This window comes from Megalops cyprinoides, chromosome 1 (assembly GCF_013368585.1).
Source record: "Megalops cyprinoides isolate fMegCyp1 chromosome 1, fMegCyp1.pri, whole genome shotgun sequence".
NCBI lineage: Eukaryota > Metazoa > Chordata > Actinopteri > Elopiformes > Megalopidae > Megalops > Megalops cyprinoides.
The window spans coordinates 1,703,350-1,720,000 of record NC_050583.1 but is presented as its reverse complement, the minus strand read 5'-3'; the positions used below and the strand labels follow the sequence as shown (position 1 = coordinate 1,720,000).

The 16,651-nt window shown below is 51.1% G+C and overlaps 1 protein-coding gene across 1 annotated transcript in view; it reads left to right on the top strand.

Annotated features, from left to right (window-relative positions):
- kcnj16 (potassium inwardly rectifying channel subfamily J member 16) overlaps window positions 1–14,538 on the top strand; it is a 15,082-nt gene extending 544 nt beyond the window's left edge. The window contains exon 2 of the mRNA XM_036542123.1: window positions 12,423–14,538. Coding sequence (XP_036398016.1) covers window positions 12,604–13,749 — 1,146 coding nt within the window. The 5' untranslated portion in view covers window positions 12,423–12,603 and the 3' untranslated portion in view covers window positions 13,750–14,538. The remainder of the gene's footprint in view (window positions 1–12,422) is intronic.
- Window positions 14,539–16,651: the final 2,113 nt, after the last annotated feature.

Below are 16,651 nucleotides of genomic sequence, written 5' to 3'. Positions count from 1 at the left end.
TCCTGTGTTTGGTGTGAGGAAGCTGGAGGTGCAGACACCTGCTGTGTGTCTGTACCTGAACAATGACAGGATACTGTTACCTGCGGCATAACCTGTTCAGTGCACTGCCACTTAAAACAATCCAAACACCTGGCAAGGTCACAGTGAGCCCAGCTCACCCCCGGATTCAATCAAAACCGCCAAGTAGTCTTTAGTGAAAGTGTTATTCAATCAAAGATGTATACCTCCGCAGGATCCGACACCACATCAGAATCAACACCGCCACATTGCCCTGAGGGGAAAACTCACCTTGTTCTAGCACTGCTACAACACTTGCAGCAGGTGAAAACTGCATGACATGACATGGTTGTCATTTTGCAGACGCTCTTCACCACAGCAGGTTACAGAGAGCACAGTGTGTAGGACAATTCGGTTTTTTAGAGTGAATCTGGCAGCATGTAATGCTGAATTTGACTTAACATTGTATCTGTGGCTGTCTGTTGCAGTCTGTTACAGACAACCTGAAAGGTATATCACAGCTATCAGCACTTCGTCAGGACATTGGCCTCGTCCAGGTCTATTAAAGATGGATGGTGGGAAAGGCACACAGGCCCAGGCCTGAGTCTGTACCTGCTGACCTGGTGTTCAGTCTCTGGGGAGCTCTGCCTCTGTGAGCGTCAGTCCTGGATTCAATCAGAATGTGTCCTTTAATCTGTCTGACTACAATATGCGAAAGTTATGTTTCTACTCACAGGAACAGCCTGTGGCAGTGAGACAGTGGCTCAGAGTCTGGGTTAAAGGTGCAGCCCCCACATGCCCACCTGTAGCTATCAGCACACTGCAACAGAAGAACGCTTTGCTGTCACACTCGGGTGGGGGCCAACAGGGTGGCGTGTGGGTTGGGTGTGTTACCAGCGGGTCATGGGTTCAAATCCTAGACATCATCATTGCTATGGCACTAAGAGAAGAGGTTCAAATCCCAACATTCACTGTGGATATCACATTACCTTGAACAAATTGCGAGGCGAAATAGAGCAGAGAGAACACACACACACACTCACACACACACACAGACACACACACACACACACACACACACACACACACACACACACACACACACACTCACACACACTCACACACAGACACACACACACACTCACAGACACACACACACAGACACACACACACACACTTTCAGTGAGTAAGGACCACAAGCAGACACTCTGCCTGTGTTACTGTTGATGGAGCATGAAAGATGCTGTTTTATAAATACCAGTCTATTGATCTTCTAAACACAGCCTCAGCCAGGTATAAGGGTGCAGCTACAGGCAAATCCAGAGGGATTCCTCTGAAATAGGATCCCTGCCAAACCTCACAGGGGTGCAGGGGGGCACAGAGTTGGACCGCTGACCTTACCTTGAGCTCCTGGAACAAATGCTTTGCAGGATCAGAGTTTAAACTTGCGTTTCCTCAGGACTTGCATCAGGGCTTCCTCATACGGCCGCCCGCAACGTGCTTGTCACTCACTGAACTTTCACTTTGAGGCATTTTCCCCCCTCTTGGCCGTCAGATATGACACAGCGCTCACCCTCACCGACGGCCACAGTGCTGTTTCTACAGTGTTCTTCTGGGGACTCGCAACGACATCGTGCCGTGGAACGATCTTTACTGGGAACTATTGTGCCCTAACAGCTGTTACAGGGAACCATTACCAGCATCGCCCTGCTCCACATGGCCCATTAGTGGTTCTGGTGAAATATTAGCCCCGCAGAGGCTACCTGGGCCAGGTGAAGGTCGAAGGGGGTGACTATTCACTGCATGTGCTGCATGCCACGTGTAACGCTTCACCAAACACGGACAGGATGGCAGGACGCCATTTGCATTCTAACAAGCGAGTAATACACAGGGCAGAGCCCTCGGGCTGCGCAGAAAAAAGGAACCCGCTCCTTCACAGCGGGTTCAGCGCTGTCGTAACCTTTCGCGCCACAGACTTCACCAGCCTGACTGGAACAGCAGCTGCGTGCTCTGCACGCCAGGCTAGTGTCAGGGAACAGCGGGCCAGTGCAATGCAGAACGGTTCTACTGACGTTTCATCCAATTTGCTCTCTACTTGCATAGAACCCTGGAGAACCTCGTAGAGGAACATATTCCCAGGGTTTTGGTACCGGGTGCAGTTACTGACTGGCAAAAAAGAATAAAAAATGTTGAAGGTCACCTGTCTCAGTTTGCTGTTGCTTGGCACCGAAAGGGAGAAGACAGCGTTTCCTTTTTTTATTTGCTGTTGTCGCTTTGTGATCAACATAATCCACCACGTATGTGTGAAATCTAATAAAAGAAGAAAAAAAATTGATGACCATCATGAGCCCCCCCACCCCCAACACACACACACACACACCCAGCAGGCCAAAGGTCGACGGAGGCAGACAGAGCAGTGGAGAGGAGGCAGGGCAGTGGAAAATCACCTGGACATTATGACATCACAGAGGCAGGTGCACAAAGATCCTTGCCTCCTCCTCAGCACTGATGTGCATGCAAACATAAGGTGCCATGGAAGCCCTTATTTTTCTCTGACCCACTGCAACCTGTGTTTTTGGGAAAGCAGTGGCAGGGGACTGGGGTGACCCTACGGCGTGGGAGGGGGGCAGGAGAGTGTAGCTCTGTCTGTGTGTGGCATGCAACAGGCTGTTTTGGTACAAGGTTTTTCTGTACCTCAGTGTGTGTGTGTGTGTGTGTGTGTGTGTGTGTTGATGTTAAATATGAGCCTCCAAGCTGCCTCTGTTTTGTACACAGCTTTCTGCCTAAACTATGCCTTCAGCCTGTGGTTTGTCTTCTGACAATGTGGAGGACGCTACAGCGACAGCAGACATTACATTACGTTATTGGCATTTAGCAGATGCTCTTATCCAGAGTGACTTTCATGGGCTTCTTAACCACTGAGCTACACTGCCGCTCCTGTAGACCAGGTCTGAGGGCTCACAGGTCCCGGCAGGGACCTGCATCTGTGGCCGTCTGTAAGGCTCCTCACCTGTGTTCAGTGTTCACCAACACACCTGCAGAGCCTGAAACTGAGAGGCTAGGTCAGTCACAGCGCTAATGCATAGCACACACATAACACACAGCACACACACACAGCACGTGCACAGCACACACATAACACACAGCACACACACACACACACACACAGCACACACATACAGCACACACACACACACAGCACACACACACACACAGCACACACATACAGCACACACACACTCACACACAACACACACACACACACACACACAGCACACACACACACAGCACACGCACAGCACACGCACAGCACACACATACAGCACACACACACACACACACACACACGCACACACACAGCACACACACACACACACACACACACACACACACAGCATACACATACAGCACACACACACACACACACAGCACACACACACACAGCACACACGCACACTCACACACACACACACACATACAGCACACACACACACACACACAGCACACACACACACACAGCACACACATACAGCACACACACACTCACACACAGCACACACACACACACAGCACACACACACACTCACACACACACACACATAACACACGCATAGTACATACACAGCACACACGTAACACATGCATAGAACACACACAGCACACACATAACACACGCATAGTACACACACAGCACATGCACACCACAGCAACCGCAACGTGAGGGCTAGTGTGACTGTCCTGAGTCACCCCCCAGCTATGTGGCCGTACTGACTCACGTTCCGAAACCCCCACCCTGACAGATGAACGCAGGCCTGAGTGAGTCACAGCAGCGAGCCATGCTGTGCTGCGTTTCGTTCGGAGCGAGGAGAAGGGCTCCTCTCTCCCTCCCAACAGCGGATGCCAGGCGAAGCGGCAGTCAGTGCCACCGTTAAAGCTTTACTGTGGCCCAGAAATGCTCTGAAGGCATAACCCCCCACGCTAAGAGGCCCACGGGTTCGACTCCAGAGACCACGCCCATTCTAAAAATATAAAAGTTTTCGGACTCTGATCTGGACAGATATTACCCTGTGCATCTGTCAGTCATGGGTCCCAGTCGCTCTGAGTCGGGACATTTCCTCATTCCCAACCCCGTCACGTGAGGGTCACGCGGGACAGAATCTCACTGCACCTGCAACGAGGCGAGAACGAACTTTCAAACGAATCAAAAACAGAATCAGGCAACGCTGTGCCGGCCCTGAAAATGATTCAGCACTTCCAAAAGAATTCAAACGCGTTCCAAAAAAAACATCATTTTTGTGCTTTTCATTCCTTTAAAATTTCCTGAAACAACAGACAGGGAATTCAGGGGCAAAGCTTTTCAACCCCTTCGAAAACAACAAATTCCTCAAAGTAAGCACTCCCTGAATCACGGACATCGTCAAACCAAAATTCCCATATTAAGTTCAGAAATAAAATTTTTGAATTGAATTGTTAAATGAAATCATACATGTTTCAGAGCTTCTGGGATCATCAGAGATAACCTAACATCAAATATCCATATTAAATTAATACTAAAATTAAATCTCCCTGATCTGGGCCATTCAGTAAATGACTCAGTTTTACAGATTAACATTTCCACAAAGAGACACCTTTTTCCCACCAGACTATCCTCCAGTACCTATTTGGGGTACAGAGTCTTACCCAAATTGAACTCACTCTGTCAGACTGTGTATATTTAAGGGTCCGCAACAAAACTTCTACAAAAAGAAAACAATTCCCAGGGAGTCGGCCCTACTCAGGATATCTGAACAGGCTGTAGTAAAATTTTCCACAAATTTTCCCTGGGGAGGAGACGGTGGGCTCTTTATCCTGTGGTTGTGTGCATCTTCACTGACGGATATGAGCGCTATCCTGGGTGCGCTACCCTGGGTGCGTTAGCCTGGGTGCGTTACCCTGGGTGTGCTAGCCTGGGTGCGTTAGCCTGGGTGCGCTAGCCTGGGTGCGTTACCCTGGGTGCGTTAGCCTGGGTGTGCTAGCCTGGGTGCGTTACCCTGGGTGTGCTAGCCTGGGTGTGTTACCCTGGGTGCGCTAGCCTGGGTGCGCTAGCCTGGGTGTGGGTCACAGAGGTAATTCAGTTTGTCTGCGGGCCTGCAGAATTTCCCAGCTTCGTTCCGCCTGGCCCTGAAAGTGACCTGCAGCAGGCAGCCAAGGCAGTGAGTTTATCACAGCAAAAAGAGACAGATCATTTCCATATTCCTCCGCGGTCCCCTCAACTGAATCAAAGCGCAAATAAACGTCAGACGGGGTTTGGCTCGGGCTAGCGCAACGCTGAACGGCTTTGGCGTGGGGAGAGGTTCAGGCTGCGTTTACTTGCTCTGTCAGCTGAGGGAGGCCGAAGTGTTCAGCTCTCTGAGTCATGACTCATACATTGTGCTGTCAATGAGCTGCGAGGAAAACATATCACTGATAATTCCAGCCTGCTTAAATCTGCGGCAGAATTAGCGGCAAAGTCAAGCAAATCTGGTAATGGGTGAATATATTTAAATGCATGAATCACACATGTGGTGACACACTTGCTGTCCAAACCACTTCCTAAAAAAAGGACGTGAACAATGGCACGGAGACAACAACCAAAAACAGGATGTCGCAGGTAAAAGGAAATGCATCCATTTCCTGTCGTCCCTCTCGGCTGTAAGTTTCCAGCCCGGCCCGATTCCGCAGCCTTTAAACTGACACAAACAGACATCGAATGCGCTCCGGTTAAAAGCTCTTTATGACAGTGAATAATCCTACAAAGGTGTGGATCTTTAAATAAAATCCACTCCCATCGGGACCTTTATCGAGTTGTTTTGCATCCTGCTAACATTTCAAGAGCACCATCGCCTGACCGTTTCCCCCTCTATTCTCTCTGTGATATTCTCTGTCTCGAAAAAAAAAAAACATTGTGTTCCACATTTTGGCAAGCAGGAAGTGATCCTGTGCCAGGAGGACGTAGGGTTTGCGATCCCATCCCGGCGCGCTCAGTGAGACAGTGCTGTTTCAGGGTGGAGACTCTCGCCGAGCGTGCCCTTGCTGGTTTGGCCCTCGGTGGTTTGGCTGCGACTGGTGCTTCCTCTGCCTGTCACGGCCCACCATGCACTGCTTCCAGTTTCCACGCCTTGCACTTTGTGCTTCTCTATCATTACAGCACAGAGGCGCAGCCTCAAATGGCCTCACTTGTAAGTCTCTTTGGATAAAGGTGTCTGCCAAGTGAATAAATGTAAATCTAAACGGCCTTACTGCCAAAGAGCTTCTCACTCCGATAGGCCGGGGAACCAAAAACAAGCAGATAGCCTGCACATGCTGTGTGCTTTCAGAATATCTCTGCAAATTAGAAGAAAGAGAGGGTATTTTATGGGATATGTGCGTGCGCGTGTGTGCACGTGTGTGTGCGTCCACGTGTGTGTGCGAGCACGTGTGTTCGTGTGCGTCTGTGTGTGTTCATGCGTGTGTGTGTGTGCGTGTGTGTGCACGTGTGCGTGCACGTGTGTGTTCATGCGTGTGTGCGTGTGCATATGTGTGTGTGTGTGTGTTCATGCGTGTGTGCATGTGCGTGTGTGTTCATGTGTGTGTGCGTGTGCGTGCTGCGCATGCCAGTGGGTGTAAATACTTGTTGTGACTACCTCTCAGACCGATTTAAAAAGTTCTTCTGTGTAGCAGCTGGCACAGACAGCAGAAGCGATCGGTCAACACTCATTCACACCCTGTAGGTAAAAATCATCAGATTCCTTCAGACACAGCGACTCTTCTCACGTCCCTTCTCCTGGTCACCTGGTCACGTGGTCACCTGGTTACCTGCTTACCTGGACACCTGCCTCGTTAAATGCCCCCTTTGGCCCTCTCAGCCAGACCCTGGAACACTCCCCCTCAGAGCTGTCGCTCCAGCAGAGCTTTTAAGAGCTGCAGGCGGACCGCTGTTGAGAGGTGCTGTTAGGGTTCACTGACGAGGTTCATTTTTTCCATCCATTAGGGTTTTTTTTTATTTCTCTCTCGCTCACCTTTTTTTCTGACTTCTCCTCTGATGTTTACGGTTACGGCGGGCAGGGAAGAAAGGACGCACCGTCTCCATCCTGCCCTGGGTGCAGAGTGGTGGATTGTGAAGGAAGGGGGGGGGATGGATGAGGTGCAGATCCACCCACCAGCAGCAAAAAGCAGATACTGGCAAAGAGAGTGACACCCCTCTCTCCCCTCCCTCACCTCCCCTGCCCATCGCCTATCTCCCCCTCTCAGCCCCTCCCCTCCCCAGTGGGCATGCCACTCTGTAAATGTGATGTATGATGCAGGAGCTGAAATACTTGCAGACAGGGGTGTGACGGTCCCTGTGTGGGTGTCAGATAAGAGACTATCGCATTGTAACAGGCAGATGTTACGGGAACAGGTCGGTGTTACGGTAACAGGCCGTTGTTACGGTAACAGGCCGTGGCACGCTGTGTGAGTGGACTGACATTCTGCCGATTGTAATCGGTTGCCACCACTGCTGTGTGCTCACCTGCCACCTGATGCCCTTTACCTGCTGGGTTCAAACACACAGACCCCGCAGGTCAGTGATTGGATGTCTGCCCCCCCCCCCCCCCCCCCCCATACACTCTCTTTCTCTCTCTCTCTCGCACAAACACGCACACACACACACACACACACACACACACTCCTTCTCTCCCTCTCTCTCTCTCTCATACTCTCTCCCTCTCTCTCTCTTTTATTCTCTCGCTCACCTCCCCTTTCTCTCTCTCTCTATCTCTGTAAATCCCAGACTACCTGTCATGATCACTGACTTTCTTCCATGTGCATTTCGGCACTTGGCACGTATCCCAAAGGCCTTAAGAAGCAGGAGCACAAGTGATAAAGGCCCAAGAACGTAAAGACCGTACACATACAGGACAGGACAGACTCACTGCATGTCAACTCCTCATTGTAACTCCTGCCATTTCCACTACAGAAGACATAACATAAGAGTTTTGTTCAAGTACAAACTCAGCTCTTAGGGGATTCAGATGCGAAAACAGGGCCTTTAGGAGAACAGAAATGATCCTAGCAACTCCTCCACTCAGTCTGCAGTAGCCCCTCACTGAACACTGAGCCACAACCCAAAGAGAAAGAGATTCGCTAAATGTACTGCACAGCGTTCAAAGGGCAGGAAGAAAATTCACTGTGTGAGTTTGATTCACAAAGGTGGGTATGCATGGATCTGTGTTTGTGTGTGAGCGTGTGAGTATGTGAGTGTGTGAGTGTGTGAATGTGTGAGTATGTGAGTGTGTTTATGCGAGTGTGCGTGTGCGTGTGCAAGTGAGTGTGTGTGTGCGAGTGTGTGAGCGTCAGTGTGTGAGTGTGTGAGTGTGTGAGTGTGTGTGTGAATGTGTGAGCTTGCATGTGTGAGTGTGTGTATGCGTGCAGGTGTGTGTGTGAGTGTGTGAGTGCGTGTGTGAGTGTGTGAGTGGGTGTGTGAGTGTATGAGCATGCATGTGTGAGTGTGAGTATGTGAGTGTGTGAATGTGTGAGTGTGTGAGTATGTGAGTGTGTGAGTGTGTATGTGAGTGTGTTTATGCGAGTGTGTGTGTGCGTGTGCAAGTGAGTGAGTGTGTGTGTGTGCGAGTGTGCGTGTGTGTGTGCGAGTGTGTGAACGTGAGTGTGTGAGTGTGAGTATGTGAGTGTGTGAGTGTGTGAGTGTGTGAGTATGTGAGTGTGTGAGTGTGTATAAGAACATAAGAACATAAGAACATATGATGACGAGAACAGGCCATTCGGCCCAACTAAGCTCGCCATTTCGTATGAGTGAGTGTGTGTGTGTGAGTATGTGTGAGTGTGTGTGAGTGAGTGGAAAATGCTGGCTGCGTGGCCTGGAAGTATGGCTCGTCATTTCGCTCCAGAAAAATATTACAGCACAACAGTTCCAAGCTGTAAAGGACACCGCAAAAATGAGCACCGCGGAAGGCCGAGCGGGCTGCGCGTCGCCACGGCAACGGCCTCATTACCATAAACTGTATTGACATGCCGCGCAGAGGGAGGCAGGAGAAAATCATAAATGCTAAACACTCCCAGACTGACATCCCAAAATAGACCGGGGGAGCAAGCAAAGTGCAGCGGCTGAAAGCACAGAGGCAAAAACAACAACACACGTGAATGAAATTAGCGCAGAAAGAGAGAAAACACACACACACTGCGGAGGAACGGGCGACGGGTAGCTTCTCGTTTCGCCCGCACCCCCTCCCGGGTGAGCTCGCCCCTGCCGCACTGCGCCGGTTCCCGGTGCGAGGGGACCTCCGAGCCGCGCGAGGCGAATCGCAGAGGATGTTCAGAGGGGAAAAAACAGGCAGGAATTCCAGCGACCGCTGAATGCACGCTGATGTACGGCAGACGGTTAGCTTAATTATTTCCTCCGACAGTAACTGCCGACAAGCTGGCGGAAAGTGGCCGAGCCAGGGAGAGGGGAGCGGAGGGCCATGCGCCTCATCTGTGTAAACAACACCTCGGAGGGGACCGGGGCGGGGGACCGGGGGACCGGGGGGCCGGGGGGCCGGGGGACCAGGGGACTGGGGGGACCGGGGGGCCGGGGGACCGGGGGACCCGCCCAGACAGTGAGGGGCTAAATGAGCCCCACCAACACAAACTGAATAACTGACAATTTAAGTAAACTGTGAGTGTGCGTTTCCTCATGTCTGCGTTTGTGTGTGTTAGCATGTGTGTGTGTAATTGTTTTTCCCCTTTTCTTTTGTATTAGTCATACCTGGTGTGTGTGCACGCCCGTGTGTGTGTGTGTGTCTGTGCGTGTGTGCGTGAGTGTGGGAGCGTGTGCGTGTGGAGAGCACTTCTCTTCTGAGATGTAAAAAATGAAAGCGATCAGTACCAGAAACAGACCCCGGAATATTTTCCTCGCGATGAACAGTGGGCTGGATTTTCCACTGCCGATCCCTCCAGCTGGAAACATCCCCTCCCTCTCCGGGCGAGCGACACACGCAACGGCAGGTCAAAGGTCGCCAAGGAGCCGAGTAAAAACATGAAACAGAAGTGATACGTCAAGTGTAATTACGCGCGCCTCGTGCCGAGCGGAGCACGCCGCTCCAGACCGGGGGCGAGACGTACCCCCCGGCCGCACCCCGCCTGTCCCCCCCTCCCCGTCTCAGGATGCCCCGGGACACCCTGCACGTGTTTTGCCGAGGTCGGCGGCTCTGGCGTGGAGGGGAGGCGACCCCTGCAAAAAAAAACAGGGCAGGCTGTTGCACAACGGGCTGGAGGAAGTCCAGCAACATGGTGGCTGCTTTTTATTCTTCCCCTGTTTGTGCGTGTGCGTGTGCGTGTGTGTGTGTGTGTGTATGTGCATGTATGACTGTGTGCTTGTGTGTGTGTGTGTGTGAGTGTGTGTGTGTGTGTACATGAGTGAGCGTGCATGTGTGAGTGTGTGTGTGTGTATGTATGTACATGTATGCGTGTGTGTGTGTGTGTGTGTGTGTGTGTGTGTGTGTGTGTATGTGCATGTATGCGTGTGTGTGAGTGTTTGTGTGTGTGTGTGTGTGTGTGTGTGTACATGAGTGAGCGTGCATGTGTGAGTGTGTGTGTGTGTATGTGTGTACATGAGTGAGCGTGCATGTGTGAGTGTGTGTGTGTGTATGTATGTACATGTATGCGTGTGTGTGTGTGTGTGTGTGTGTGTGTATGTGCATGTATGCGCGTGTGTGAGTATGTGTGTGTGTGCCTCACTGCAGTGCTTCCTGCAGGTGAGTCGAGTGGCACACAGGTGTCCACTCCAAAGCCAGGCAGAAAAATTCAGGGAGATAGAGAGACTTCAGCTGAGAAATCTGTTAAACTTTACTTTGAACTGACCTTACAGTGTAACAGTGTAACAACACTGCACATCCTTTATGACAGCACAAAACAGTGCGGAACCAACCGAGCCGTACACAACCAGCACAGTTACGCTCACACAGAACCCAGGATCCTTCCAGAACAATCCTAACACTCATTCGCATTCACTGTAATTCACTGGAAAATGATAAGGCGAACAGCTGGCCATCAGAGAGCTTCTGTCTGACTGGCAGTGGCCCTGAAAAGTGAGGTTTGCCAGATTCAGTCAGGACCATCAATTAGAGGCAGCCTCTACTGAGCAGCCGAATGCTGCTATTGGACTACAGGTCGCCACCAGGGCAAAGACAGAGTCCGTCCTGTGTTTGAGCGCAGTGAGCGCAGTAGTAGTAATGTTCGTTTGAACAGTCTCACCCAACTTGTCTTCTTAAATTTGTTGCTGACATGGCCACCCTTCCTCACCGATCCCCCCCCCCCCCCCCACCACCTCCTCTGTCAGTGGCAGCTGCACCCCAGCTCCACACGTGTGTCTGACAGAAACAGCACCGCCCCCCCCTGCTCCATGGAGAGGTTGCTCCTGGGAATACCTGTGATTCCTGCCCGTGGGGCTGACAGCTGTCCCTCAGGGCCCGGAGGGTGACCACGTGCGACTCATGACCAACGTCACAGGAATGTGGCCACACACACGCAGCGTCCCCTGCGGCCACAGGATCTCTCTGAAGGGGACGACCCTGTGACAGGGCCGAGCAGCGGGTGGCTGCCTGCTCCCATCACCCCCACAGGCATCAGTGCTGGATGGGAATAGCAAGACCTCTCCATGAAACCTCCTCCCTGATTCTCACAAACAAAACCACACACTCTCCACACACACATGCGCATAAACACACACGCACACACATACACACAGGCACGCACGCACGCACACACACACACACACACACACACACACACATACACACACACACGCACGCACACACACACACACACACGCACGCACACACACACACACACCCAGGCCAGGCCAGGCCACACACTCACTGTGCCCACGCCCTCGGGTCGATGACTGGACCCATGTGGCAAGCACTCTGAGGTGTTTGTGAGCACGCTGTTCTGAGCGCCTGGCACTGCTGAAGTGTTGGAGGTCTGTTTGATCTCTCGCTTGTTTTCCAATACAGCTTCAAAGTTCAGTTCTGACACCCCCGTTATTGTAGACATTCATTGTACAGAATGAGAAATATGTCTTTAATTGGTTGTCAATGTCCTCAGGAGTCTGTGGTACCTCCCAACAGACAGAAACAGACTCAGCTCTTTGTGGTATACATGGAGGATCACCGACATTAAAAATAGGTATAGTCTTGACTTTGTCTGAGGCAAAATCAGGAGCAAGCATCAAAGCCCATTTCACCTATCTGTGTCTCACGGCTGCGTCAAAATGATGAGATTGAGTCTGAATCCTGGGCAGAGAGGCACAGGCATTTGCATGACACTGAGGTGGAGCTGTGTTTCTGTTAAATTTCACAGAGCAGCCACCAAGCAAAACAGATCAGCAGACAAACAGCCACTCCCACAGTCGCAGCCACGCGCTCAGCACCTGTTCTCTGCTTTGGTTGCAGGTTTTCCAGGCTCTACAAGAAGGGGAGGAGTCACTGCAGGAAAGGGAGGAGACACAACAGGAAGGGGGCGGGGTCACTGCAGGAAAGGGAGGAGACGCAACAGGAATAGGGAGGAGTCACAACAGGAAAGGGAGGGGACACAACAGGAAGAGGAGGGGTCACTTCCCCGTACCTTGACAGGATGAGCTCCAAGGCTGTGCAGTACACCACCGTGCGCTCGCGCGCCCTCAGCGTAAGCATCGAGGTCGGCCAGGGCAACAGGAAGCGCCACTGCGTCCAGAAAGATGGCAGCTGCAACGTCACCTTCCGCCACGCGCCAGGGGAGTGGGGGCTGTACGTGACCGACATCTTCACCACCCTGGTGGAGATCCGCTGGAGGGCCATGCTGCTCATCTTCTCCCTCTCCTACATCCTGTCCTGGCTCTTCTTTGGCCTCCTGTTCTGGGTGATCGCCCTGGCGCACGGCGACATCCAGGACCCTGCCACCGAGCCTTGTGTGGACAACGTGCGCAGTTTCACCGCCGCCTTCCTCTTCTCCCTGGAGACCCAGACCACCATCGGCTACGGCTTCCGCGGCATGACGGAGAACTGCATGGTGGCCATCGTGGTGGTGACCGTGCAGGACGTGCTCAGCTGCTTCATCGACACCATCGTCATCGGCATTGCGGTGGCCAAGATGGCGTCGGCGCGGAAGCGGGCGCAGACAGTGGGCTTCAGCAGCTGCGCGGTGATCGGCATGCGGGACGGGCAGATGTGCCTGTCCTGGCGTGTGGGCGACTTCCGCCGGAACCACATCGTGGAGGGCACAGCCCGGGCGCAGCTGGTGCGGCACACCATGTACCCCACCGGCCGCATCGCCGTGTCCTACCGTGACCTGGACCTGGAGCACAGCGACATCATCCTGGCCACGCCCACCACCATCACGCACCGGATCCAACGCGGCAGCCCGCTGTATGGCATGAGCCTGAAGGACCTGCGCAATGAGGACTTCGAGCTGGTGGTGTCCTTCACCTACACGGGCGACTCCACCGGCATGCTGCACCAGACCCGCACGTCCTATACCCCCGCCGACATCCGCTGGGGCCACGGCTTCCAGGAGATGCTGCGGGTGAAGAGCAGGCACTACCGCGTGGACTACGCCCTCTTCCACAACACCGTCAAGATGCCCGCCCCTGTGGGCAGCTCTGAGGAGCAGGACCGCAGGAAGCAGTCCGTCCAGGCGCCCGGCGACAAGCCCCAAACTGCGGTAGCGCTGCTCGCTAACGGCCAGGCCCTGGAGGCTCCTGGCCCCAGTGGCGGCGTCGGAGACAGAGAGGACAAGCCGTGAGGTCTGGGGTCCAAACGGTGACCCCCAAAAGGGTGGCTCCATTACAACCAGCCTGCAGTATACCAGTCAAACGCAGCCTTGCCAGACACTGACGCTACAGCAGTTCCCACTAAACAGATCACCGTACGGAGAGAGTGGATGCAGCCTGCGGTGACAGAGAACACATCTGGACAGATTAGCCTACAAACACAGAGAATGTTCTCCTCCAGCAGGCTGCTGACACAGCATGAAAAGCTGCGGTGGATCAGCCCAGTGTAGCCTTTTCCTTCGCTGATGGACCCGGCATGTAGACACCAGTCAGTGGCAAGGTGATTCAGTCTGCAAACTGACGTGTATCTGGAATATACTTAGAATAGAATGATTTTTCTAATAGCAAAAGATCCCCCAACCGCTACTCTGTGTCTGTCATTCTGATGTATCTCCCATATTCCCTGCGTATAGACTGCAGGCCACTCTAACCTGCATCAGCTGCCAGTCAGGAACATCGGGTCCTTTCATGCTGGCACAAAAACCCTCTCTGACTATTTGCAAAGTATCTTCCATATTCTTTTCACTATGCAAGTACATTTTGCAACATAAAGGACCATCTATGCAGGAGTGAAGATTGCTCTCTGGTTTTATCCAATACCCTTTAAGCCCACTCTTAAGCCATCCACAAGAAAATTCAGATTCAGAAGAACAAAGCGTTAGAGGTGGTTAGAGCGTTCTGCCAAAAAAGTCAACCCCCTGAGTGATGATGCTAATAAGAACAATAAATATGGAGTATGCATTTAAAACTGACAGAAAGAACGTCAGCTATTTCTGAGGCATGAATAAACACATTGAATTATGGTCATTCATAGGACTTGCCCTTAAAATTTTTAATGATTATGGTTCTGTATTTTCTTATACTGTTTCTTTTCCAAAGGCAGTGCATTCATACCAAAACCGTTTTGACACTGTTCTGTTGTAGGAAGGAAAATCACATCTTTGCTACTTGTTGTATTGTTCTTCTTTAAATTATTCTATTAATCTTTGATCTAGGATGCAGTGAACACATTTTGGACAATTACGATCATTAAAGTTGTTCTCGTAGGACTAAAGTCTGAGCGCACGTTCTTCGTTTCCCGCGCGTCCAGCGTCACAAACCCTAACCCTGACCGAAGCAGAGGGTGCAGGCACAACTGAACCTATAGCTCTGCATGTTTCCGAGCGGAGGAGCCAAGTCTTTCATTCGCACGCTTTCTAGGAGCCCTGCTCTTTATGGGGATGTTACGGGACTATCTTTAATTCTGTTAAATCATTACAGCCTCTCGGTACTAAGGAATGGATCAATTGCAGACACTGTAATATTGACCAGGACATCCACAACAAAGCACGTTTCTCTCCGGGAAAACCTCCCAGGCCGTGCAGTACCACACACACCTGCAGACGCTAGATAAGATTTCCTTTATACACAATCAGAATTCCTTCTTTTATTTTACAGATCTATATCTGTAAAATAAAAGAAGTCGCTCTGGATAAGAGCGTCTGCTAAATGGATGTGATGCAATGCAAAACTAAGTATTTCTCGGCGCACTGGCGTGAGTGTCTGCTGTCCTGTAATGAAGAAGAACTTTTGAGCTTTGAAGTGTTATCCGTGTTCACAACATCTCTGGTCTCCAAAAGTGTCTGAATTCAAATGGATACTACAAACATATGCATTGCACTCCAGCAAGAGTATTCTTAGATGCCTAAACTAAAGTTCACGGGGTCTGGTTACGCGCAGTGTCCCTCGTTCGGAGTGTGCGGGAACGCGCTGGGCGCAAGCGACCCGTGTCCTTCGGGGAATGTCGACAGGGAGTGCCATTACCTGAGCGCTGAGAAACCAAATAAGTGAGCGCGCCCTCGTAGTGACAAGCAGGTCTCTATGCATCTCTCCCCCTTGTGGTCCAAAACGGCACCGTCCGCAGACTCTGTACTTTTTAATCGGCCCTGAAAGCCAAACATACGGCGCGGTGAGACGGCCAACCCACACAGCATGCCCGGGCTAAAAATAATCACCATTTATTTATAGCAGGAGCTAAACGGTAACAAGAAAATAACCATTTCTAAAAAAGAACAGTAAAGGAGGTACTACACGGCCCACTGCTTATCATTCACAAGTACAGTGCGTGTCTTGCAAGCCCACCGATACGCGCTGCTCTCGCTAAACTGGCAAACAACACTCTCAGAATAAAAGCTACCAAGCGTGACGACAAATAAACTTCCTCCACAGACTAATAGGGACAAGATTGCAAAAGACATTGGTGATACGGCCATGTGGTTTAAGTTCTGAAACACTTCCTTCCAACGTGCACTGGAATGATAACTAAATGTTGCTAAAAGAAATCCAGGTTCGTTATCTGATCGAAATCAGAACGGCATGCATGCTGGGGTTTTAGTAGGCATGTGCGTTCGTCCTTCTTTAAAATCGATTGCGAAGTTCCTGCATGAAGACGAAATGTCAGAAATGAACATGTATCTGCAAAAAGGTCCCAAGAACAAAACAGGTGCAAAACAGTTCAGCTCGTTATTGAATAAAAGATGGCGAATTTGTATTTTCCTACCTGTAATCGACATGCATTTATGGACTTGTTCGAACGACAGTTTACAGCGATTTAATTGCTCTCATTCAACGTTGTTTCATTTTATTGTAATTCATTAAACTTTCCTCTTACTTTTTCCCCAATTATTTCAGCATTTTTTCCGCATCGCAGAAAAAAAACTCTAGCTACACATAACACCGTTAAGTAACAACCCTGGCAAACACGGCGGTGAATATTTCCATTTAGCTACTCACTGCAGCACAAATCTTACGCCAATGTATTTCGAGTGTTCTGCACAGAGCAGCCCACCTCTAGAAAAGGAACAGATACTCACCAAACTTCGATAAAAGGCGTGT